The 24,315-nt window shown below is 39.1% G+C and overlaps 4 protein-coding genes across 4 annotated transcripts; 2 read left to right on the plus strand and 2 right to left on the minus strand.

The window, feature by feature from the left end:
• The first annotated feature begins 157 nt into the window (after positions 1 to 157).
• Positions 158 to 2,141, plus strand: LOC137747524 (WD repeat-containing protein VIP3-like). Its single transcript, XM_068487653.1, has 2 exons — positions 158 to 569; positions 1,329 to 2,141. Exons 1-2 carry the CDS (start codon positions 231 to 233, stop codon positions 1,941 to 1,943), a joined length of 954 nt encoding a protein of 317 aa, XP_068343754.1. The 5' UTR covers positions 158 to 230; the 3' UTR covers positions 1,944 to 2,141.
• A 36-nt stretch (positions 2,142 to 2,177) lies between these two features.
• LOC137747523 (threonine synthase, chloroplastic-like) lies at positions 2,178 to 3,982 on the minus strand. The gene has a single exon (XM_068487652.1). It carries the CDS (start codon positions 3,867 to 3,869, stop codon positions 2,277 to 2,279), a length of 1,593 nt encoding a protein of 530 aa, XP_068343753.1. The 5' UTR covers positions 3,870 to 3,982; the 3' UTR covers positions 2,178 to 2,276.
• A 4,222-nt stretch (positions 3,983 to 8,204) lies between these two features.
• On the plus strand, positions 8,205 to 20,972 carry LOC137748241 (myosin-17-like). Its single transcript, XM_068488360.1, has 39 exons — positions 8,205 to 8,583; positions 9,982 to 10,110; positions 10,298 to 10,441; positions 10,549 to 10,694; positions 10,794 to 10,950; positions 11,077 to 11,135; positions 11,499 to 11,658; positions 11,774 to 11,923; positions 11,998 to 12,134; positions 12,229 to 12,375; positions 12,527 to 12,628; positions 12,703 to 12,760; positions 12,856 to 12,957; positions 13,141 to 13,178; positions 13,379 to 13,505; positions 13,591 to 13,761; positions 14,143 to 14,274; positions 14,398 to 14,507; positions 14,610 to 14,670; positions 15,100 to 15,277; positions 15,402 to 15,607; positions 15,743 to 15,862; positions 15,950 to 16,048; positions 16,157 to 16,378; positions 16,771 to 16,910; positions 17,555 to 17,672; positions 17,763 to 17,813; positions 17,910 to 17,990; positions 18,074 to 18,244; positions 18,374 to 18,529; positions 18,639 to 18,845; positions 19,102 to 19,239; positions 19,334 to 19,404; positions 19,516 to 19,615; positions 19,713 to 19,769; positions 19,861 to 19,917; positions 20,015 to 20,095; positions 20,189 to 20,271; positions 20,372 to 20,972. The coding sequence occupies exons 1-39, from the start codon at positions 8,581 to 8,583 to the stop codon at positions 20,493 to 20,495; spliced, it is 4,593 nt and encodes a 1,530-aa protein (XP_068344461.1). The 5' UTR covers positions 8,205 to 8,580; the 3' UTR covers positions 20,496 to 20,972.
• Positions 20,973 to 21,220: 248 nt separating this feature from the next.
• LOC137748242 (glycerophosphocholine acyltransferase 1-like) lies at positions 21,221 to 24,041 on the minus strand. The gene is made up of 8 exons (XM_068488361.1): positions 23,856 to 24,041; positions 23,613 to 23,732; positions 23,388 to 23,445; positions 23,174 to 23,274; positions 22,471 to 22,566; positions 22,290 to 22,383; positions 21,787 to 22,024; positions 21,221 to 21,703 (listed from the first exon to the last, which is right to left on the minus strand). The coding sequence occupies exons 1-8, from the start codon at positions 23,940 to 23,942 to the stop codon at positions 21,343 to 21,345; spliced, it is 1,155 nt and encodes a 384-aa protein (XP_068344462.1). The 5' UTR covers positions 23,943 to 24,041; the 3' UTR covers positions 21,221 to 21,342.
• Between the last annotated feature and the right edge of the window lie 274 nt (positions 24,042 to 24,315).

The raw sequence follows: 24,315 nt of genomic DNA on the forward strand, positions 1-24,315 counted from the left end.
TCGAAATCAGTCTTGAACGGACCTGACGATTGGCTCAAAGAAACAAATACGTAAACAAACCTACTCAATTTCGGGCCCAAAATTTCGGTAAGGCCCAATCTCAACACCAACCAAAATCTTAGCCCAAACATAAAACCCAAAAAACTCCCGGAAACAGAAAATCGAAGACTGAAAAGACTGAAGAAGCAAGCAAACTAGGGTTCTTGTCGTTTCACCAAAATCAATCGCCAATGAAGCTCGCCGGACTGAAATCAATTGACGACGCGCACGACGAGTCGGTATGGGCGGTAACGTGGGTCCCGGCCACCGATTCCCGACCTTCTTTGCTGCTAACCGGGTCGCTGGACGAGACCGTGAGGCTGTGGCAACCGGACGAGCTCGTTAACCGGGGCAAAATGACCGGCCACTGTCTCGGCGTGGCCTCGGTGACGGCTCACCCCTCCGGCCGCATCGCCGCCTCGGCCTCGCTCGATAGCTTCGTCAGGATCTTTGATGTTGACACCAACAACACCGTGGCCAGTCTCGAAGCCCCGCCGTCTGAAGTGTGGCAATTACGATTCAATCCCCAGGTACATTTTTACAATGTTGGAAATTCTGGATTTTATTTTCTGAGTGAATTTTGTGTTTAAATGTTGGTTTACTTGTTTTTGTATCTATGCATTTAATTCTGCTTTGTTTTTTTTATTTACTTGGGAAATTATGCTAAAATTAGAATTGGGGATTTAGAATATGGTGTATTTTGTTTGGATGCTTTACTAATAGTGTCAGAGATGCCAATTGGAGACAAACTTACCTACGCGGGATGTGTCGGTATCTCAAGGCAATCACACTCTGTCACCCGTCTTTACAATGCCATGCTTCTTAAATTTCCGACGTGACATTGTGTGATTGACTTTGGGGATACCATTTGAAATCTCTCACCTGACATTGCGTGATTGGCTTGGATACCACCAAAATGGTATCACCGTTCCAGGAAAGTTCTTCCCGAAAAGTTGTTGATCTCTTTTAGTTCTTCATTGTTAGACTGATATTCAAAGTGGATCAAATTGAGAACCATCGTTTATTTTTGCTAAATTAAGTTTGGAGGCGCTGAATTGAAGTATTAAGCAAACCCTTTTGGTTATATTCAAATGGCTTTTTGGATTTTTGTCATTTTGTCCTTATTTAATGGAGATTTTATATGGAAGGACCAAAATGATTGATTGTGGACCAACTCAAGGACCAATTCTATCGATTTCAAATCTTAGGGACCAAATTGATGAGTTATGCAAGACCATTTTAGCTAAAAAGCCTATTCAAGTTGATGCTAACTTGTGGCTCTTGATCAGGGTACCATGCTAGCCGTGGCAGGTGGGGGAAGTGCATCCGTCAAAGTTTGGGACACTGCCACATGGAATATAGTAGCCACATTGTCGATTCCTCGCCCTGAAGGAACCAAGCCAACTGACAAAAGCAGCAGCAAGAAGTTTGTGCTATCGGTTGCCTGGAGTCCTGATGGGAGACGCATTGCTTGTGGGTCGATGGATGGAACTGTTTCTGTTTTTGATACAGATCGTGCCAAGTTCCTGCACCACCTGGAAGGCCACTTCATGCCAGTGAGGTCTCTCGTGTTTTCTCCCGTTGAGCCCCGGTTGCTCTTCACAGGCTCGGATGATGCCCATGTGCACATGTATGATGCTGAGGGTAAAACCTTGGTTGGGGCTATGTCAGGTCACGCAGGCTGGGTCCTGAGTGTGGATGTGAGCAGTGATGGGGCAGCTGTTGCAACGGGGTCGAGTGATAGAACTGTGAGGCTGTGGGATATCAGCATGAGGGGAGCTGTGCAGACAATGAGCAACCACACTGACCAGGTCTGGGGAGTGGCGTTTCGACCAGGAGGAATGCCTGGTCGACTTGCTAGTGTGTCCGATGACAAGAGTATATCGCTGTACGACTACTCTTGAAGTAGCTGGCTCGGGGAGAAATGAAATTTACCAGACCGTGCGCTTGTAATCGGTTTGTTTGACACCCTGTTCTGATGTTCTGTGTGTAATACAAGAAACTAGTGTTGGTCTAGGGTATGCTTGCACATACCGATTCGACGGATCTTTTACCGTCGAATTGGTGAAGCCTTAGAATTAAATTTGGTTTGATTGTGGTTGCTTCTTGGTTCGAAATTTCAAAATTACTTCTGTGGATTACCAAAAAAGCAAACTGTTGAAATCCGAGCATCAACAGCGAAAAGGCATACTTCGTTACATTAATACAAAAAACTTGCTAAAACCCTCGTCTCTCACTTATTCCTTTGGAGCCTTGTTCAACAAATAATCCTTGAGCACATCCATCACCGACCCGAATTCCGCCTTCACCTCCGTGGGTGGGTTAGCGAACCGGCAAGCAATGTCCGGGATGGCCTTCGAGTGATAGTCAACTTTCGCCTGAGTAAACTTCAGACCGTGAGCAGTACTGACCACCACAGTCCGATCACCGGCTCCAATGACACCACTCTTCCTGAGCTTATCCAATGCGGTTAGGGCAACGCCGGTGTGAGGGCAGATAAACATCCCTGTGGAGTCGGCTTTCGCCATTGCGTCCATCAGCTCCTCCTCACTGGCTTCCTCCACGATCCCATCGCAATTCTTCAGAGCATACACGGCTCTGCCTATGGAAACAGGGTCCCCAATCTGTATAGCAGAGGCGAATGTCGAATTCGCCTTCACCGGCTTGAAATCCTTCCACCCTGACTTGTAATACAAGTAAAGCGGGTTCGCATTCGCGGCCTGAGCACAAACCATCCGCGGAATTCGATCCACTAACCCCAATTCCTGGCACATTTTGAACCCTTTGTAAAATGCATATATGTTGCCGAGATTGCCTCCCGGAACAATGACCCAATCGGGCACCTCCCAATCGAACTGCTGCAAAATTTCAATCGCCGCTGTCTTCTGCCCCTCCAGCCTCAAACTATTCAGCGAATTCGCCAAGTAAATCGGCAATTCGGCCGTGATTTCTCTGATTAGCTTCATGCAGCCGTCGAAGTCGGTGTCGATGCTCAGCACAAACGCGCCGTTCGCGATCGGCTGGACCAATTGCGCCATTGAAATTTTGTTCGCCGGTAAGAAAACAATCGAGGGAATACCTGCAGATGCGCAATAGGCGGAGAGAGCGGCCGACGTGTCGCCGGTCGAGGCGCAGCCAACTCCGATGACGGGTCGTTTGAGCTTCCTGAGCCGGTTGACCTGGCTGATTAGTACCGTCATGCCGAGGTCCTTGAAGCTGCCGGTGTGGCTGATGCCGCAGTGCTTGACCCAGAGATCATTCATGCCCATAAACTGTTTTCCGAAACGCTCCGCCCAGAAGAGGTTGGAGTTCCCCTCGAACGCCGAAACGATGTCGTCGTCGTCGATCTCAGGGAGGACCCACTCCTTCTTGGACCAGACCCCGGAGCCGTACGGCCACGTGGTCTTCCCAACGCGCGAGTCGAAGAGCCTCCGCCAGTACGCGCCATCAAACTTCCGCAACGCTTCCATGTCGTGCTGGACGTCGAGGAGGCCGCCGGATTGGCTGCGGTAGACGATTTCGTCGAGCGAGTAGGACTCGGGGGAGTCGAAGCCCGAGTTGAACGGGATGTACTTGGCCGAGAAGTTATGGGGGGAGCGGTGGCGGCGGGCCTCGTCGCGGATGTTCTCGTCGGCGGCGCGGCGGGTCTTGTTGGAAGGGTTCTGGGGCGAGGAGGTGTTTGATGCGGTGGAGGGATTGAATGTGGAGGAGGTGCAGGATACGGAGAGTGAGGGGGTAGGGGGGCGTTTGGATGCGAGGTTTTGGTAAAACGCGGGGAGATTAGGGGAGAGGGAGGAGAGAGAGGAGTGGAACAAGGCGGAGGAAGCCATGGCTGAGAGGAAAGAGAGGGGAAGCGTGTGGAAGGAGGCGGCGAGCGTTTGGAATTTGAAGGTGTTTGGAGTGGTGGGTGATCATAAGGACTAAGGAGGAAGAACAGGAGGAGCGAGGGGGTCCTGACTCATTAGTAGGTCCGTTTGGGACACGTGTATAAATTAGGCACGTTTTCGTTTTGTGTTTATGAAACTTATGTAATCCTTTTTTGTTTTTGGATTTTTTTTAGGAAATTTTAGCGAAAACTTATGATACTATTTATTTTAATGAAAAATCATATTTTTACACTAAAAAGTCAATTTTGGTACTATTCACTTTATTATTTTGTTTTGTCATTTTCATTAAAACTCAAAGTTTTCAAGTTTTTTTTTATTAGTGTTCCTTTTTTTTTTTATGGGAAATGTATTGAAAATCTCATTATTATTATGAAATCTCATTTCTTTCTTTTTTTTTGTGTGTAAAGTGTTGTCAATATTATTCATTATGTGACTGTTCACGTTCTACTAATATGTAATACCTTAATACTTGAATATCTTTCTACGTAAATTCTATATTAGTAATAAGCACTCTAATGAGAAGGAAATTGGACGTTAACTCCTAGTCCAACGTCTCTCTTGTCTCCCTCTATTTTCTCTTACTCCATACTTTATTTATAACACGTTGATCGTCTCTCAAATTTCTTATCTTAACTCTTGGTCGACTTAGATATATGTAAGATACATTAGAATATTAGGAAAACTAATGAAAAAGACTTGAAAATTTTGAGTTTTAACGATAAATACAAAATAAAGGGTAAAGTGAATAGTACCATGATTGATTTTTTAGTGTAAAAATATGGTTTTTCGTTAAAATGAACAGAACTGAGAGTTTTTCGTTAAAGTTCTCTAAAATATTTACTAACTTGTTTACGGAGGAAAAAAAAAGAAAAAAAAAGAACCAAATTGGTCAATAAAACGATTGATTTGGTTCAATAATACGACTCGTTTGAACTTAAATTGAACCAAACCAGATTGAGATATTAACATTTATACGGCTGGAGTTATAAGGTCTAATAGAACTAAAGGGCTAACCCAAATTGTGATGTTGACATTAATTCACTTGTAGTTTAGGCCTAAATAGAAACAGTCTCACCATGCTTACGCCTAATATATCAAGGGATTTCCGTTTGTAGAAATTACGTGTGGGTATGCAACAAGCAACTTATCAAATTAGGTTGTGTATAGTTTTGTTGCAACATGTTCAGGTATATAATTTGTGATGCACAAATTTTTTTATTCGATAATTGCTAGTGATTTTGAAAGCAGAAGAAAATCGAATACAACACTTCGATTACATTCGGTGAATCTTTATATATAATGGGAGAGGCAAGATTCGGTGAAACATTCAAAAGACCAAAAATTGCCCCCCTCTTCTTAAGCTAAACAAAATATAAAAAAAAAATCCACATGCACGACCACCCCCTACAGGTGCACTTACCAACACCCTGAATCCACCTAAGTACCAAATTTTGCAGAACCACCAAAGCTCCCAAAACGCCTCAACGCATCTAGGCCTCCTCTGTACGCATTTGTAGTCACCAAATTCGAATCAATATGGCGCACTATCAAGAGAGAGAGGAGGTTGGATGATGGGTTGGCTACTTGGCTGTCGAGGTTGATTTTTTATTTTAGCATTATTAATTTTAATTTTATTTAGAAGTCTGTGCATGTAGGTCCTTCAAGTTCATTTTGCAAAAGTGCAAACTTGTCAACAAAAGATATAATTTGATGTCAGTAGAAAAATAAGGCAAAGGGTTGGGGTTATCAAAATTTCCATCAAAATGTAGGATGCTAGATTAGTAATAATGTGGTTCAGATTTGTATTTTACGAGAATCGAACCTAACACATTTTACTCACAAGTAAATAGGACTTGATCGTAGTACTAAATGGCTATTTTTGTTTATTTTAATAACAAAATATAAAAACTTATGTAAACAAAAAAAAAATGTAAGTAAAATAACATGTATAAAACAAATTGCCATACAAGAGACTAGTATTTTTGTGAACATGCGAGTCAATATTTATTTATTTATTTTATGAGTCAATTGTGTAAATATTTATTTATTTTTGTAAGCAATTGAGTCAATAGTTATTTAATTGAACCACAAAGATTTTGAATAATATCATAAATTTTGGACCCACCCACGTGAAATATGATCCAAATATAACTAAATTCTTTTCCTTTCTAATTAGTAAAAGAAATTAGGAAAAAAATTAGTTCCAAAAGATTATCATAGCTCTAATTTATAATTTGGTTTTGATCAAAGGATGGTGACCAAAGGTCAGAACAATTGGCGTGGCTGAAACACACTTGTTTTTACTTCAACACATTCTTTGTTAATAGAGTGGGCGGATATCACATCCTATGATTTAAATATAACCTCTCTCAAATCCTTTTTTGGTACCTAACTAACGAATCTCATACTTTGTGGCCATGGGGAACACAAATTAAGCATGTGTTAGCTACTTTTTTCTCACCCTGTGAGAGACCCTCTGTTTGAGGGCGATTCTCACTGTTAGTGTTAGTGGTTTTAATTGGGTTCAATTTCAGTGTCGCTGATTCTAGTTGCGACAGGGTTAGTGGCCTTTATTTCCTCTATTTCTTTGTCTCCTCCTTATCTCCCTTTTGTTGATTTTTCCCTATTCTCCATTTCGATTTGCCATTTTCTTCTCACCCCACATGTGTTCTTCCTCCTTGTTTATTCAAGCTTCGATATGCAGTCACGCTTCACCACGATTTGTTGCAGCCCACCGAGATGGTGAATAAATCTCTGGTGCGTCCACCAGTTCTGGTGTTCCTAACACCATCACCTTATTTCTGTTGTGTGCCTTTGTTGGTAGTGTTGCTCGTGGAATCCCATTAACTTTTTTCACTTGGTCGTTGGTTCTCTTCACTTTGTGGTTGTGCTCGGGGGGATGATTGGGGTTGACTGATGCGATCGATGAGGCGATACTCGGTTGTGGGCAAGGAGTTGTGTGGGTCGAGATGCACTGTTGCGGCGGTGGTTGCAGTGGAACTCTCGATTTTTTTAGCTTTCTTTCTGCTTTGGGCCTCAACTTTTGGTTGGACTCTTTTTTGGTTTGTTAGGCTGGCCCACTTTTGCTTGCATGTGTTTTTGTCTTTGGGCCTTTGCGTTGTAAGTTTGTGTTTTGGTAAAGAACTTTACTTTTGTACCCAAAAAAAAAAAAAAAAAAAGGAAAATGGCAATCCACGGACACCCAACATACAGTGTGAGTGTTTACACGGAATGTTTCCTCCAGCCCAAGTATTTAGAGGCAATACAAAATTCAGGCGCCAGCGAATTGTAGGCGGATATCGGATTGTCATGTCTTAAAACGTGATTGTCATGTCGTAAAACGTAATTCTCTTCCTAAGAATGTATTGGTCGTATGGCGTTGTTCGAATTACCATTTTAACCTCCATGGTCATTTGGTGAGAAAAAAACTTCTAATGTAGTTGCTTAAATAGGCTTAGTGCAAATTAGTCAAGTGAAAAAGTTGGTAAAATAGTAATTAATTACTCCAACAACACAAGTTCAAATTGAAAATACCATTTTTTGTTTTTACTTTTTAATAAAAAATTACGAAAATTTGAAGCTTAGTTAATTACAGTTTCAAATAATATCGCAAAAAATCATAATAATTGTGAAATCCATACATTTGTTAATTCTTATGAGATTTTCAATAACCGTAATTGGATTATAAATCTATAAATCTCATGAAAATTTTAATCATTTATACCGTTTTAGCTACATTGAAAACATATTACAATAAGGTAGTTAAATATTTATAAGGTATTACTACCTTTCACTATTTCCGTTTATGAAACCTTTCTATAAGTATCAATAATTCAATATTCTAAGTTTTGCTCCAGTATCGAGCGTCATCATTGAAGATGAGTGATGCTTATCAAACAGTATATGTTACAGTCAGTACAAATAATAGTTTCTTAACGTATTTTTGCAGTTTGCACATGCGTTAAATCAAAGTCAGAAGAAAAAAATTTACCTCCCAAAATGAATGAGGGGTTTTCCGTAATTTACAAAGACGTATCCACCCAAAAAACATAGATTTTGATTCTAATCTGTCGGTTTTGGAGCCGAAAGCCAACGTTTGTGGAGCTCACGAAGCATTTCTTCCTTTCTCTCTCTCTCCTTTCTCCCTCTAGGACCCCAGCCGACCAGACCAGTAAAATAAAAAAAGTAGAAAAATAATCTCAACTGTCCGAAACGCACAGCCGCAAGCAAACAACAGAGAGCACACAACTTCAAAAACTTTTAGAGAGAGACGGACTCAACAACTTGGAGAGAGAAAGAATCAAAAACTTAGAGAGAGAAAGAGAGAAAGAGTCAGAGAGACGTAGAAGCTTTCAAGGCTTCTTCGTATTTAAGCTTCCACACCTCAATTTCTAGAGAGAGAAACAAAAAATTCGAAAAAAAAAAAGAAAAAGAGAGCTTCGGAAGAAAGGGGCCGAGAATTTTATCGTCTGCTTTGTACGCTTCCCATTCTCGTCTTCGCCGGCTCGAAGTTCAAATTTGTTTATCGGTATTGCGGCTGAAAGTTCAAAGCTTCCGGTCCGGTTCGCTCCGATCTGACTCGCCGAGTCAGTTGCTGCTTGCCTCGGTCCTGTATCGGATGTCATAGCAGAGGAGATCGCTCTGTGCAATCGATATGGTAACTTGAAAGAAATATGTGGAAATGGTTGATTAGTTTGATTCATTTGATTGATTGGTTAGCTTAGCTGAAGTTTGATTATGCAAGTTTCATTTTGATTTAGTTTTTTTTTAATAGTGAAATTGTTGGTTTGGCTTAATTTGCTGAAAGTTTGATTATCCGAAGCTCCGGATTGATTGTATGGTTTTTAGTTTTGTAGCTCAAATCATGTAGCAATTGAAAAGATAGGAAATTTGCAAAAACAGGCACCAAAAAATGTTTAATTTTTAAATTTTGAATTGTCAGCTTTTATTGGTTGCGATGCGAAAGGGGTTTGCGAAATTCAAATTCAATGAATATGCATCGGTAGCTATGGCCGCTACAAGAGGAACGAGTAAAAGAGATGAAAAAAATGTATTGTTGGATTTTGATGCTAAGGGCATTAAGATTGTCTAGTACAGGCATTGTGGTCTAAACAATCTAATTCTACTTGATAGATTCGGCTGAGTTTAGTCATATACGTAATCAAGTGATAGGTGAAGTGGATGGGGAATAATTTACTTACCATAAGAGGTTCTAATTCCATACGAAATGACGGGGCAAGGTAATTTTTGAAATTAGTGAGAGGGTGGTGGTCCATTTTAGTCAATTAACGAGGACTTGGTTGGCTCCCGTCAGGTTTTGCAACTTTCATGCATAATAGTTGTTCGCGGCCTTTCAATACATATAAGAAATGGAGCTTTCGGAAGTAGTGTGGTTAGTTGTGCCATAAACTTTGAGTGTGGCTTTATAGTCAACATTAAGTCAACAGTAAGACGGGTGTCTGTGGCAATGTTGCTGCAATTGTAAATTTATTGTCTGCTACTTCTGGTTTTTAGCCATATTTCTTGTTTTAGTTTCCTTTAGTGGTTTTGAAGTCCGCGAACAATTTGTTGATTTTTTGTTTTTTGTTTTGAACAACTGTTGAATTTTGTTAGATACATGTTGGGGCCCTATTACATTTCTTCATGGATTTTTCCAGCCACCAATATGATTTTAGTGTAAATTTTCACTTACATTTGTATTCTAAAGAATTTTATAGCCATTGAGTACATTATTTGAATCAACTTTTAAGCTAAATTTTCAAACAGCTTTCCAACAATTTTCGATGAAATACTTTGGACACCTGTGTTATTTATAGTTGAACTTATTATGAACTCACTCGTATAAGGTTTACTTTTGGATTGAATTCCTATTCACTCTATTCCATTATGGTAGAAAGTCGTTACTAAAACACTTCGTTGATTTTATAAAATCCAAAAGTTGAGCTATAAAATAGTTCTCTTGAGAAATGTTTCTTTTTCATTTATGTGCTGTTTGTGAACAATAGTTTCTTGTATTCGTTTTATCCTTTCCATTCTAATGTGTTTGTGTTTGCAGGCTCCACCAGTTAACATTATTGTAGGTTCTCATGTCTGGGTTGAAGATCCAAAGGAAGCATGGATTGGTGGAGAAGTTTTCCGTATTAGTGGTGAAGAAGTTCACATACGTACCAAAAATGGGAAAACGGTGAGCCATGCTTAATGTATTTACTGTGTGATGAGAGATATGTTTTTGTTGCATTGGAAACTTCTCTATGCAAATGAAATTGGTTTTTTTTATCCTCAATTTTTAAGTGGAAATTTGATGTACGACCAATCATGATATACTTTATGCTAGGTATTATAACGTTCACTAACTGAAAATCTGGTTGCAGGTTGTTTCAAATATCTCGAAAGTCTTTCCCGAGGATACTGAAGCTCCTCCTGGAGGTGTAGATGACATGACAAAGCTGTCATATTTGCATGAACCAGGAGTTCTGAATAATTTGGCAGCCAGATATGAACTCAATGAAATATATGTAAGATACAAAGTTTTCTCTGTTCGTTAGTAGTGCTGGAGGAATTTTTGAGTTGAAATGAAAAGTTTTTGACTGTCTTGTTGTATTATCCTTGTATATCTTTCCAGACATACACTGGAAATATTTTGATTGCAGTAAATCCATTTCAAAGGTTACCACATTTGTATGACGTACATATGATGGAACAATATAAAGGAGCCCAATTTGGGGAGTTAAGCCCTCATGTTTTTGCAATTGCAGATGTTGCTTATAGGTAACTTAAATATATCCTATCAGGTGCAATATTTATGTTCTCAGTTCCCCCACATTTCTTCCCATCATGTTCTTACTATTTGAGTATTTTATATAACAGAGCAATGATCAATGAGGGAAAAAGCAATTCAATTCTGGTTAGTGGAGAGAGTGGTGCTGGTAAAACAGAGACAACAAAGATGCTTATGCGATATCTTGCATACCTTGGAGGTCGAACTGGTGTAGAAGGGCGGACAGTTGAACAACAAGTTCTAGAAGTATGATGAGACTATATTCTGCCTTTAGACTGTGGTCCATAGATTATCTTGAAAATTTAATATTGTTTATGTTCAAATGGGATGAATATCGTTACCTGGATTAATTTTCTGGTTGATTATTCACAGTCCAATCCAGTTCTTGAAGCATTTGGAAATGCCAAAACTGTCAGAAACAACAACTCCAGGTGAGTATTTTCATTCCCGAGCTTGACAAGTCGAATCATGGTTTCACCAATGCCAGAAAGATTGTAGTGTAAATGTGTCTGGTTCCCATATCGTGCATTTAACTGTCAAATGAATGATGGACAATGCGGAAGAAGAAATGCAAGATAATAATATAATATATATCTAACAGTACTGTATTCTATTGTTAATAAGGAAGAGAGATTGTCTTGAGATTGTCTTGGATACTGTGTTGGCCAGCCACACAAGCCTACATCACATATCTTAATACATAAATCATACAACCGATGTCAGGGAAATTTGGTGTACATCTTTCCCTTTTCACAGTTTACTCTCTCAATGTCTGTTCTGTTTGCACATTGCAGTCGGTTTGGTAAATTTGTGGAGATTCAATTTGACAAGAATGGGAGGATCTCTGGGGCAGCTATAAGGACTTATTTGCTTGAAAGGTCTCGAGTTTGCCAAATCTCAGATCCTGAAAGAAACTATCATTGCTTTTACCTTCTTTGTGCTTCGCCACCTGAGGTATTTAAAATGTATTTGACATTGAACCACACACCTCACCATCCGTCATATGTTTTGCTGTTCTATACCTGTGATGGATAGTTACAGTTTATTGTTGCTTCTTAAAATCTTTCAGGAGAGAGATAAATTTAAGTTGGGAGACCCCAAACAATTCCATTACTTGAATCAATCCAGTTGCTATGAGCTGGATGGAATAGATGACGGTGAAGAATATCTTGCAACCCGAAGGGCTATGGATGTAGTTGGGATCAGTGAGGAAGAGCAGGTCGGTGTTATCAGATGTGCTAAGATAGATTGTGTGGTGTTACATTCAGTTTGATAATAATTCTTCTTTTCCAGGATGCAATTTTTTTGGTAGTAGCTGCAATTCTGCATCTTGGCAATGTTGAATTTGCAAAAGGAGAGGATATTGACTCTTCTGTCATTAAGGATGAGAAGTCTAGATTCCATCTGAAGACGACAGCTGAGTTGCTTAAGTATGCTTCTTTTATCATTTCCTGCATTTGGTGCATTTTGAATCTCATATTATTACCTTTTTATTAATGACATATCAATTATTCTTTATTGTAGGTGTGATCCTAAGAGCTTGGAAGATGCTCTCATTAAGCGTGTAATGGTAACACCAGAAGAAATCATCACAAGGACTCTTGACCCTGTTTCTGCATTGGCTAGCAGAGATGCCTTGGCCAAAACTATTTATTCACGTTTGTTTGACTGGTAATCCAATTTCCTTACAGTGGTTTTGTTTGTACGTGTTTGTTGTGTCCATGCATGTTTAGCCATGAACATCTGTTGTCGTATAGTATCGAACACGTGTATTCTAACCACTGTTTTTGGTTCTTACGTTAAATTCTCTTTAATGCAACAGGCTTGTGGAGAAAATTAACATCTCAATTGGTCAAGATCCAAACTCAAAGACATTGATTGGAGTTCTTGATATTTATGGGTTTGAGAGCTTTAAGTTCAACAGGTAAACTTTCAACTTCAAATATTGTTTACAATGTACGATCTGGTCTTGCAGCTGACAAGTTTCCTTTTCCATAGTTTTGAGCAGTTCTGTATCAATTTTACAAATGAGAAGTTGCAACAACATTTCAATCAGGTCAGAAACTTTTGGCATAGTTCTCACTTCCTAATTTTCATGATAATAGTTTAGTTCAGTCTTAATCAAAATCTTTTGGTAATTGCTTGTTGCAGCATGTCTTTAAGATGGAACAGGAAGAATATACAAAAGAAGAAATCAATTGGAGCTACATCGAGTTTGTTGATAATCAAGATGTGTTGGATCTGATTGAAAAGGTGACAGATTGGTGCTTGCTGCATTCTTGTTTATTATCCAAAATGGCTACTATAGTTTACATGATTACAAACTCATAATGTGGGATTCCTTCATCTGAAAGAATAACAGAAGTCTACTGTTTCCTCATTCCATTTCACTTGAGTTATTGTTTAATCTTTTATTTTTTTCTTTTCTGTTTCCAGAAACCTGGAGGGATAATTGCACTTTTAGATGAAGCCTGGTATGTAGATAATATTTAATCATGCAATTTTTTATGAAGTTGATGGAATCAGAATTCTTACCTTCATTAGAAGTTAACTTGCTCTAGTTTTTGTGTTTTTTTATCCTCTAATTTTCATTTTTATGAACAATTGTAATCAAGCTTGAATTCTTTAAATTCTTCCTTTTCGTTGGACTCATGTTTGTCTTTTTGCTTCGCAGTATGTTTCCTAAATCCACGCATGAAACATTCTCTCAGAAGTTATACCAGACATTTACAAAAAACAAGCGCTTTATCAAACCAAAGCTTTCTCGTACTAGCTTTACCATATCTCACTATGCAGGGGAGGTATACATGTTGGGGCCATTATGCATGTCCAGTACCTCTATATATTATTGTAATTTGTGCTAAACTTTCATCAATTGTTTTTCAGGTAACTTATCTGGCTGATCAGTTCCTTGATAAAAACAAAGATTATGTGGTTGCAGAGCACCAGGATCTGTTGACAGCCTCCAAATGCCCTTTTGTGGCGGGGCTATTTCCTCCACTTCCAGAGGATTCATCCAAGTCATCGAAGTTTTCATCCATTGGATCACGCTTCAAGGTATTATTTGGATCAAGTACTCTACGCTGTCTTATAATTGTGTGGATTATAGTTTTTTTATTGAATTAGTATCCACATTTTAGATTTAAATTTATGGTAGTGAGTCGGAGGGACGCCATAAGTCTAAACAGGGATGAATTCTTATCCTTGACATTGCAAAGTTGTCTCAGATAACACCCAAAAGTTTGATTTATTGAGCACCATGTACTCTCTTAGTCACTTTCTGGAGCACCGAGTCTGTTGCAAGACACGATGTATGGAATTGTCTGTACAGAACACCTTTACTTTAAATTTAATGTTCAGCTACATCTTAATATATTATATTATTGAAAACTTTTTGTTATGGAGGCAACAGCTGAGATTATCTTCTTGAAAATGCAGTTACAACTACAATCTTTGATGGAGACCTTAAATTCAACAGAACCTCACTATATCAGATGTGTGAAGCCGAACAGTGTCCTCAAGCCTGCCATTTTTGAGAATTTTAACATTATACAACAATTACGCTGTGGTGTGAGTATGATCTGCCTATAAATTCCTCTTGTCCTTAATTTCTACTGCATAACCTGCAAAAACAATCATCCGAAAACCTGTGTTTCTGGGTAGCTTATACCAGTCATTATTATTATTTTTCAGGGTGTTCTTGAGGCAATTAGGATCAGCTGCGCTGGATATCCTACCCGACGTACATTTTATGATTTTCTTCTCCGCTTTGGGGTTCTTGCTCCTGAAGTTTTGGAAGGAAAGTAAGTACACATTTTTATGCCAGGTGAAAGACAGATTTTTTTTTATCTTTAGCTTTCATTTTCAACAGAAATGTTGAATTGTTTTTACTTTTGCCTGAACAGCTGCGAGGACAAGGTTGCATGCCAAATGATCCTGGATAAACTGGGATTGACTGGTTATCAGGTGATTCAAGTTTTTATGTTCATTGATGATACTACTTAGCTACGGCAGTTAGGCAGGCTTGGGTAGTGCGACCCATATACACCCTATATTTTATACCCGAGCTTATCTTTAAACAATGCCGGCTTGAGATGAGGTCATTACTGCACGAACCCAGGTTGTAGGGCTGACATCCCTGTTCTAATAGGAGTTGACGGGGACCCGACTATCCATGCCTGTCAGCTGTCCCTAGCAGGCTAATAGCTTTCTGAAATTTCCTCACTTTTTCTTAGTTCTTAATGCTATCAAATAGATGATGCTTGTGTAACCTGTTTGAACTTTCTATATGTATGCTGTTGTTTTCTGCGTAATTCACTTGATTTTTCATATTTTGCCAAGCATTTTGTCAATGTGCCTTTTGTCTGATAATCATTTTGTTCAACTCCTTGGCAGATAGGCAAGACAAAGGTCTTTCTAAGAGCTGGTCAGATGGCTGAGTTGGATGCAAGGAGAGCAGAGGTACTTGGAAATGCAGCCAGAACCATACAAAGGCAAATCCGTACATATGTTGCACGCAAAGAGTTCTTTGCATTACGCAAAGCTGCTATTCAATTGCAATCTTATGTGAGAGGTATCATCATCTATTGGTATTTAAATAATAACCTTTGGCCTCAAACACATCATATTAATTGGTTGTTCAACCCAGTGGTATTCCAAATTATAACTGTATTCTTGGTTTTTATAAAAAAAATCAGGAACATACGCTCGTGAGATATTTGAGCAGCTGCGACAACAAGCAGCAGCTGTCAAGATACAGAAAGATTTCCGACGATACATTGCCAGGAAATCATTCTCGACAGTACGGTTGTCTGCAATCACAATACAGACAGGGTTGAGAGCAATGACTGCGCGAAATGAATTCAGATTCAGAAAGCAAACTAAGGCTGCAATTCTTATCCAGGTCCTATCATCACTCATATTCTTACTGTATTGTTTTAAATTTCGTAACGAATTCTAGAAACTTCTATGTTTCTGTTAGTGCATCTTGTTTCAGATGAATTAATATTGATTAGTCATTCTTGTTGATTGCTTCCAGACTCATTTGCGTGGTCACATAGCCTATTCTTACTATAGGAGTCTCCAGAAAGCTGCATTATATACGCAGTGTGGGTGGAGGCGTAGGGTTGCCCGGAAAGAGCTCAGAAATCTCAAAATGGTTTGTATTACACTCCTTAATGTGATTTGTTTCTGTAGGAGGATCTAAGGCGTCGTATCAATTACATTGTGGTTTAAATCTGTTCAGGCTGCAAGAGAAACAGGGGCCCTCAAAGAAGCTAAGGACAAACTAGAAAAGCGGGTGGAAGAACTTACATGGCGCCTACAACTTGAGAAGCGATTAAGGGTAAATATGTTTATATTTAATATCCATTTTGGTTGGTGTTGTTGGTTGGTGAGAGAATGTAGATCATTTAATAGCACCTAAATTAATGTGTGATGAGTTAAATTGCAGACTGATTTAGAAGAGGAAAGGGCCCAAGAAACTGCTAAGTTGCAAGAAGCTTTGCATGCAATGCAAATACAAATGGAAGAAGCAAATGCCAGAGCAATTAGAGAACGAGAAGCACTTGAGAAAGCTGTTAAAGAAGCACCTCCTGTCATTAAGGAGACTCCTGTAATAATTCAAGACACTGAAAAAATTGACTCATTATCTGCTGAGGTGGAGAGTTTGAAGGTGGGGACTCTTAACTTGGATGATGAATACCATCTATCTGTCAATGAAGTATCTTCTGTTAGATTTACCAATTTGTAACAGATAACCATAACGATGACAATAATGCATTTTCAACTAAAATAGACAAATAATAGTTGATCCTGATGATTGCTGTATTCAGAGGAGGTCATATCTCTGTAATGCAGACAGTCACATTGAAAATGCAACCGGTTGTGCATTTTAGGTTTAGGACTGCCAATTGGTTGGGTTAGCTTGAAGCCTGAAGTATTTGGCCTGAATTAATTACCTGAGTTTTGTTAAGCTTATGTTCTTTTGCTTAAAAGTTGTTCTAATTATATCATGTAGAAAAGTTATGGTATGTGCTGACTTAATGACGCCTTAAAACTTTACAGGCCTTGCTGCTCTCAGAAAGACAGGCAGCGGAAGAGGCAAGGAAAGCTTCTATTGATGCTGAGGCTAGAAATGCAGAGCTGGTCAAACAATTTGAAGATTCATGCAGAAAAGTGGATCAGCTTCAGGAATCTGCACAGAGGTTTGTAAACACTTGTGATAATGGAATTGTCAGGTTTCTAGTATGTTATAATGACGATTATGCTTCATACACCTGGCTGGCTCGAGATTTTCCCATCATGTCCAGCGGGTTAAAATGCAAGCTCACATTTTGTTGGTTGTTAACCACCCTTCACTCACTTTTATGTTTATTTTTCCACACCGCCCCTTTACAATTACTACTCACGTTTTTACTTGAGGTCTTTTGTTTTTCGCCTGACTTAAAAGGAACTAAAAAGATTTAGAAAATGTTTTTGGGCCCAAACGCATATAATTAATAATTATAAAGAGGCCCCAGAGAAAAGGTGGAAGAAAATTATGCTAAAGAGAGCCCAACTTAGACGGCAGAACAGTTGCTTAACCCTCATCCCATTCTTTACTCAATTTTACATTTTTTCCCTTTTTGCCCCTTTACATTTACGAATCAGGCTTTTTTAACCTGCTATCAATTGTCACCTTGATACGCACTATTCCCTCTGCCTCTCTTGTCTCGAAATGTGCCCTCCTTTGTGTTTTTTTTTTTTTAAAATTTTATCCAAAGCATCTCTCTGTCTCTCTGTCTCTCTCTCTGTCTCTCAATTTTCTGTGAAGTCATATTCATTGGACTTGATTTATTCTCCATATCAGGCTAGAGGAGAAGCTTTCGAACATAGAGTCCGAGAATCAAGTACTTCGTCAACAAGCATTGGCCATGTCGCCGACTGGAAAATCTCTATCTTCAAGATCAAAGACGGTGATTATTCAGGTATCTATTGAATTTAGGATCATTACCCATTCTGCATTTATTTGCATTGTCATTTAAACTCATAGGTTGAGTGTTTCATGAAATCCGCAGAGGACACCAGAGAATGGGAATTATGTAAATGGAGTATCCAAGGTCACATCGGTAAGTGTACTTCATTGCTTTAATGAATGAAAGTTTTGCAAATCTTTAGAGGATAAGAATTTATTTGTATTGCTTACTGTTTGCTATATGCTTCAGGATATGACTCTTGCCTTATCAAATGCACGCGAACCTGAGTCTGAGGAAAAACCACAGAAATCTCTAAATGAAAAGCAGCTGGTAAGTGGCTATTGGCATGTCCTGATGCCTTGGTTTTTCTTTTTCTCTTTCTAATTAGTTTACCGCGATCCACTCGTTTTCAGGAGAACCAGGACTTGCTGGTCAAATGCATATCACAGGATTTGGGTTTTTTCGGGGGAAGACCAATTGCTGCTTGTGTCGTATACAAATGTCTTCTTCACTGGAGGTCCTTTGAAGTGGAAAGGACTGGAATTTTCGACCGTGTAATTCAAACAATAGCTTCAGCCATAGAGGTAAGTTACTCTGGGTGGTTTTAAGAAATCACAGCCTGTTAGTCCAAACTTTGTCATACCTTCTTACTACATTTTAGAACAAGTTTTGAATATTCTTAAACATGTTAAAATTGGTTTTACGTACTGCAGGTCCCGGATAATAATGACGTATTAGCTTATTGGTTATCCAATACCTCAACTTTATTGTTGCTGCTCCAGCACACACTAAAGGCAAGTGGTGCAGCTAGCTTGACACCACAACGGAGGAGAACATCATCAGCATCTCTTTTTGGAAGGATGTCTCAGGTACAAAGCATTTACATTTACTTATCTTCTAATTTAAGTAGTTTGTTGTTTCGTATTGTATTTATCCTTATTTTTCTACCAATCTTCATCTGTACCCTCGTCTTCATAGGGGTTACGGGCTTCTCCTCAAAGTGGGGGGCTCTCATTTCTTAATGGTAGAGGACTTGGTAGACTGGATGACTTACGGCAAGTTGAGGCCAAGTATCCTGCATTATTGTTTAAGCAGCAGCTTACTGCCTTCCTCGAGAAGATATATGGAATGATGAGAGACAATTTGAAGAAGGAGATTTCACCATTGCTCGGATTATGTATCCAGGTGGCTTACTTAACTGTTTTATGGTTCTGTGAACAAAAGCATGCTCTTTGATGTTATAGAATCCATAGCCATAAGTGAGATAAGAAAGAAAATAAAAGAAGGAATTGTGTCTGAATATGCTAATAAAGGAGGAATTGAAAACTTTGTTCTTGTTGCCCGTGTTTTGGTGTTGTAGATGCTCTCCTCCCTAAATAATGGGGATACCAACTTGGACAACTGGAAAATTTGATTGATTTTGCTTTTTTGTACCATGCAGGCCCCCAGGACATCACGGGCAAGTTTAGTGAAAGGACGTGCCCAAGCTAATGCTGTTGCTCAGCAAGCTTTAATTGCTCATTGGCAAAGCATTGTGAAAAGCTTGGACAGTTGCCTGAAGACAATGAAAGCAAATTATGTGAGTTATATGGTTCCCCATGGAACGTAAAAAAAATTGTGATCGTTTCTCGGGTGAACAGTAATTTATTCTTATATTGTTTGGCGAATCGCAGGTGCCTCCCTTCTTGGTCCGCAAGGTGTTCACTCAGATATTCTCATTCATCAATGTCCAGCTATTCAATAGGTAGATCCAATCAGTCCTTTCCCTCTCTGCGGCATCCCTTCCCACTCCTTTTTTCGTCCACCACTCTTTGTTTAGAGGTCTTCTGGCATTTAATTCAATCATTTTCTGCAGTCTTCTTTTGCGGCGCGAGTGTTGTTCGTTCAGTAATGGGGAGTATGTGAAAGCGGGTTTGGCCGAATTAGAACAGTGGTGCTACGGGGCAAGTGAGGAAGTAAGAACCATGAACTTTATTTTATGCATTCTTTCATGTCTTTACCCTTTTTTTACAAATCTCTCATGTCTTTACCTTAAACCATTTTTGTCAACAGTATGCGGGCTCAGCTTGGGATGAACTGAAGCATATTAGGCAGGCTGTTGGATTCCTAGTAAAATTTCGTTTCTATGATCTTTTCATTGCAGTAAATGGTAATTCTCACTTTTTGCACAATTTGCTGACCGATTTTCTGAAAAATTCAGGTTATACATCAGAAACCGAAGAAGACCTTGAATGAAATAACGAACGAGCTGTGCCCGGTTCGTGCCTCTTCCTTTGAAATGTCGGACCTCTTTCTTTTCCCGTATTTGTATGTTTCCTTCCTTCTGATGTTATTGCTGCTTGTGGCTTCATCAGGTGCTTAGCATACAGCAGTTATACAGGATCAGTACAATGTACTGGGATGACAAATACGGTACACACAGTGTGTCCTCAGATGTAAGTCGACTTCAGATGGCACCGACATATAGCCTCTGTCCACTGATGTATGTTAAAACATTTCGGTTCTAAAATTCTTCCTCGATGCCTCAGGTTATTTCAAGCATGAGAGTTATGATGACTGAGGACTCCAACAATGCTGTGAGCAGCTCTTTCCTATTAGACGATGACTCAAGGTACTGATATTCGTGATCCCCGAACTACAATGTAATTATGTATTGATTATCCATCTGAAAATTATCTCTCTTTGCTTAAATTCGATGAATTTCCATGCAGCATACCATTCTCGGTGGACGATATCTCAAAGTCAATGCAACAAGTAGACGTAACTGACATTGAACCTCCACCATTGATTCGTGAACACTCTGGGTTTGGCTTCTTGCTCCCCCGGTCTGAATGATGTTCGTGATCATCGTCTCTCATGTTCCGCTCGGGTCTTTGTGGTTATGTCGAAAGACACAGCACATCAGGTGATGTGCTGAAACCTGTGCATATAGTTTCATTGTTTGTAATCATCAACATTTGTGTATAGAGCTTGTTTTATCTGCTCATGCCATCCATTTTGGTTTGGATGGCGGAGTCAGTTCATTCTTTCCCTCGAGTTTTGTCAACACGAGGGTATTTTCGTAGGTTGCCGTGTCACAATTTATGTGACGATGTGCCTGGAAACGGGCACTGGCGCCGGTAGCTCCTTTGTTTGGTTTTTAAGGTCGTCTGCCGGTTTTTGAGTGGATTTGTAGGCCATCATTTGTTGTATGTGGAAGCAAGTTGTAATTAAGTTGTGTAATGTTTTTTTGATTACTTCTAATACTAGATGGAAGCTTTTGTATTAACAAGATTACAGAATATAAATTTATTGGATTTTTATTTTGTTTGACCTCTTTTCCTCAAAATTGCTTTCAATTGTTCCTTGTTTGTGCATTACTTTTAAGAACTCAAAGTTCGGTACTTGTAAAAACTCGGAAGTTAGAAGTTCGAGTCGTGGAAATAGTCCCTTTGAAAAGTAAGGGTAAGGCTGCGTAAGATACGCGTTACCCCTTCTGACCCTGACTAAGCAGGGAGCCTGCCAGTTTGGGGTCGCCCTTTTTATAATATTTGAGAGAGATAACTAGGGTTCTTGGTCTGAATTTCATTTTTGACAAATTTGTACACAAACAAATCATTCCCCATCTGTATGGAAAACAAATATGAACCTCCTACAAATAAAAGCTAAGTTCTAGGAATACAAAATTACACAGCCTACTACTTCACAGGACTTTCGGGGATGCCTCGACTGGATTACTCGTCCTTCGATCACAATCCAACGATTGATCTCCCTGAGTTTGTGTTGGCTGCACTTCCGATTTCTTCTTCTCCTTGAGAATCACTTGCCTCGGCATTACCTCCAGCAAGAAACTTCCTCCGTTCCATACAGTTGCGGAAACCTTGAGTATTTGGAAGCTAACGTGCAGTTCATATGACAAGAAGATTGGGACTGTGAGCGCCATTGTCGCCACAGTAAATACGCCTTGGAGTAGAATGTACATGAGCAAGCGATTCTGATCCCCAAGCAAACCGCTCAAGCGCCACCATACGTTGTTTGCTTTCTGCGCCTTCTTTGAGAGCTCCCTGTTGGAGATGAAATCAGAATCGAGGAAAAAGAAAGAGAACCAAAATGCAAGGGATGATGGGGAGAGAGAGGTGGTAAGAACCTGTAAGAAGTCATGACTTCGGGATCTCTCAACAGCCTTTGCCGACGTAAAACATTGACAATGAGGAAATACAAAGCCTGCCAGAGGGTGTAAGCAAACAAGGGCACCCAAAAGAGCCATACCCAAAGATAGGATTTGTCTTCTCCGTAAGGCCACAAAGCTCTGCGAGAAGTTCCTTCCGGATGCATGGCTGCAAAAGTTGCTGGATCCCACCATCGAATGGTGAAGAAAACTAACCCTGAAATAAACCTATTGCATCAGGGGCATGACATTAATGTATATTTATCACTACAGAGTATGCAACATAAAGTTTTCGGGGAAGCTCGGACATATATTGTACTAAACTTTGATTTGGAGGTTTGATTTGCAGGCCCTGACTGCCGAACTAAGACACATACTTAAAATGCATTTACTAGGTTGGCCACAACTCAGGCATGATCAACCTACTGATTGGATCTAAATTTTTGAATCTATAAGAACATGTAAGGAAACAATTGACTCACCAGGTAAAAGATGTATGAGGACACTGACAATTTTGTCAAGAGAACTAAAAACCAAGCTACAACGCCAAACGATCAATGCCCATGCTAACGGCCCCTGGTTAAGCATTTGAAAAAATCAACAATTGTACAAGTGAATCGTTACTTCACCACAAAGTAAAGCAACTAAGGAGTTCTTGCTTACCTCAGCAAATGAGAAACAAACCATGAAAAACTTTTCGTTCCTTGGATAAAGAAGCAGGTCAACCAAAAATATCGTATTGGCATAGTAGCAAAAGTCCTAGAACATACAAACAAGTTTATTACTTCCTCAGTTTTCATCATAATTAATCCGAAGAAAGTAAAAAGTACATAAGCAAAGGATGATAGGAGCATGATGAGTTTCGACAATATATAGAAATAGTTCCACCAAGATTTCAATCAGACACATTAGATTAGAAGCACCATAAAATTTCTCCTACCATCTATAAGAACATAGAACTAGGTTAACCCGAACACTTAGCCACTGTTCTTAATTTCAAACCAACAGTTGCTTCCTCTCTTATCTCTAACTTTTTATGAAGTATTCATTCTTCTTTGTCAAGGTAGGTAAGACAATAAAAAAGAGAAAAGAACAAAACCAGTTAGAACACACCCAAAATTTTTCCCACTGTCATCTTGGAATCCCATATCAAGCCGAAAGATGTATTGAAGATGGCAAACCCCCTATGATTTAATTGTTTTACGTGAATGGTTATCACTATCGTCCAATGTATACGACCAATACCCTATTCATCCAAATGCGGTAACAATTTACTAACAGAGTTTAAATCACTACTAGAGGTCCACATACATTCATTAAATAACGGATGCATTTAACGAAATCAATATGAAATAGCAAAGCTTACCAAAAGATAGTAATGCCACTTCTTGAACCGATAGTATATCCAACGAAGAGGAACAAAGATGACATAGAACAAACAATATACATATCGAGTATCTTGCGGTCCTGTTAAAAGATAAAAATGTAAGAAACAAAAACACGATGTAATTGCTTTTCTCAAATAGTAATTACTACAACCATTGCACCAATCAACCATTTCAACAATCAAGAAACCTTACTTGCTCCTAACAGGAAGCAAAATCCACCGAAACCGAGAACCCCCACAAGATACGTCACCTAAAGCATGTAAAAAACAACTTATATCATAAATTTCCAACACAAAAATTAACAAACCCAATACATTCACTTCACACAATTACACAAACATAATACATATTATTGAATCAAAATTCAATCACATGAAATTGGTTTATAATTTTTTACATAAAAGTTGAAGTGCTTACCTTGTTGATGAACTTTTCGTGTTCCTCAGCTTGCTTGACGATCTTCACAGCCTGCTTCGAGAGGACCTCTTTGGTCTGAACCGCTTGTTTCGACAAAATCTCTTTCGTTTGAGCAACTTTCTGGAAAAACCAAGCATTCCCAAATCAACAAAAACCAAAAGCAAACACAACCCAGAATCCAAAACGAATCAAAACAACGAAATTTGCAACAAAAAGACAAAAAGGAAACGAATTTGGCCATACCTTTGATCGGTCTTTCAACCCTTGCCTCACTGCTTGGTGAAACGAATCCCCATTTGTTTCCTCCATTGGGTCGTCGCCGTTGGACATTTTTGCTATGGAGAATCAGAATCAGAGTCAGAGAGAGAGAGAGAGAAGGGGAGGGAAGAAGCAAGGTGGTGCTTGAGAACAACACAAAATCCTGTTAAGTGCTCTTTTTCCACACAAAAAAATAAAGGGGGGTTTTAACGAAAAAATCGCGGTACTGTTTGCTTTAACAAAAAAATTATATTTTTACACTTAAAAGTCAATCTTGGTACTATTCATTTTATTCTTTATTTTGTCTTTATCGTTAAAACTCAAAGTTTTCAAACCCTTTTCATTAGTTTTCCTAAAAATAAAAAATAATTTGCACGTTTCTGATTGTGATTTTGCATTACGAGGTATTTATTTATGGAACATGTTCAATCATAAGTTTAATTTT

This window comes from Pyrus communis, chromosome 10, assembly GCF_963583255.1.
Source record: "Pyrus communis chromosome 10, drPyrComm1.1, whole genome shotgun sequence".
NCBI lineage: Eukaryota > Viridiplantae > Streptophyta > Magnoliopsida > Rosales > Rosaceae > Pyrus > Pyrus communis.

Excerpts from the sequence above, each read along its gene's own strand:
- LOC137748242 (XM_068488361.1), bottom strand. The coding sequence starts at position 23,942 with ATGTCCAACGGCGACGACCCAATGGAGGAAACAAATGGGGATTCGTTT. Across the intron at positions 23,733-23,855 it reads GGTTGAAAGACCGATCAAAG|AAAGTTGCTCAAACGAAAGA; the intron begins GTATGGCCAAAT and ends TGGTTTTTCCAG. Across the intron at positions 22,567-23,173 it reads AGTGGCATTACTATCTTTTG|GACTTTTGCTACTATGCCAA; the intron begins GTAAGCTTTGCT and ends TGTATGTTCTAG.
- LOC137748241 (XM_068488360.1), top strand. Across the intron at positions 12,629-12,702 it reads GAGAGCTTTAAGTTCAACAG|TTTTGAGCAGTTCTGTATCA; the intron begins GTAAACTTTCAA and ends CCTTTTCCATAG. Across the intron at positions 14,275-14,397 it reads TACAACAATTACGCTGTGGT|GGTGTTCTTGAGGCAATTAG; the intron begins GTGAGTATGATC and ends ATTATTTTTCAG.
- LOC137747524 (XM_068487653.1), top strand. The coding sequence starts at position 231 with ATGAAGCTCGCCGGACTGAAATCAATTGACGACGCGCACGACGAGTCG. Across the intron at positions 570-1,328 it reads AATTACGATTCAATCCCCAG|GGTACCATGCTAGCCGTGGC; the intron begins GTACATTTTTAC and ends GCTCTTGATCAG.
- LOC137747523 (XM_068487652.1), bottom strand. The coding sequence starts at position 3,869 with ATGGCTTCCTCCGCCTTGTTCCACTCCTCTCTCTCCTCCCTCTCCCCT.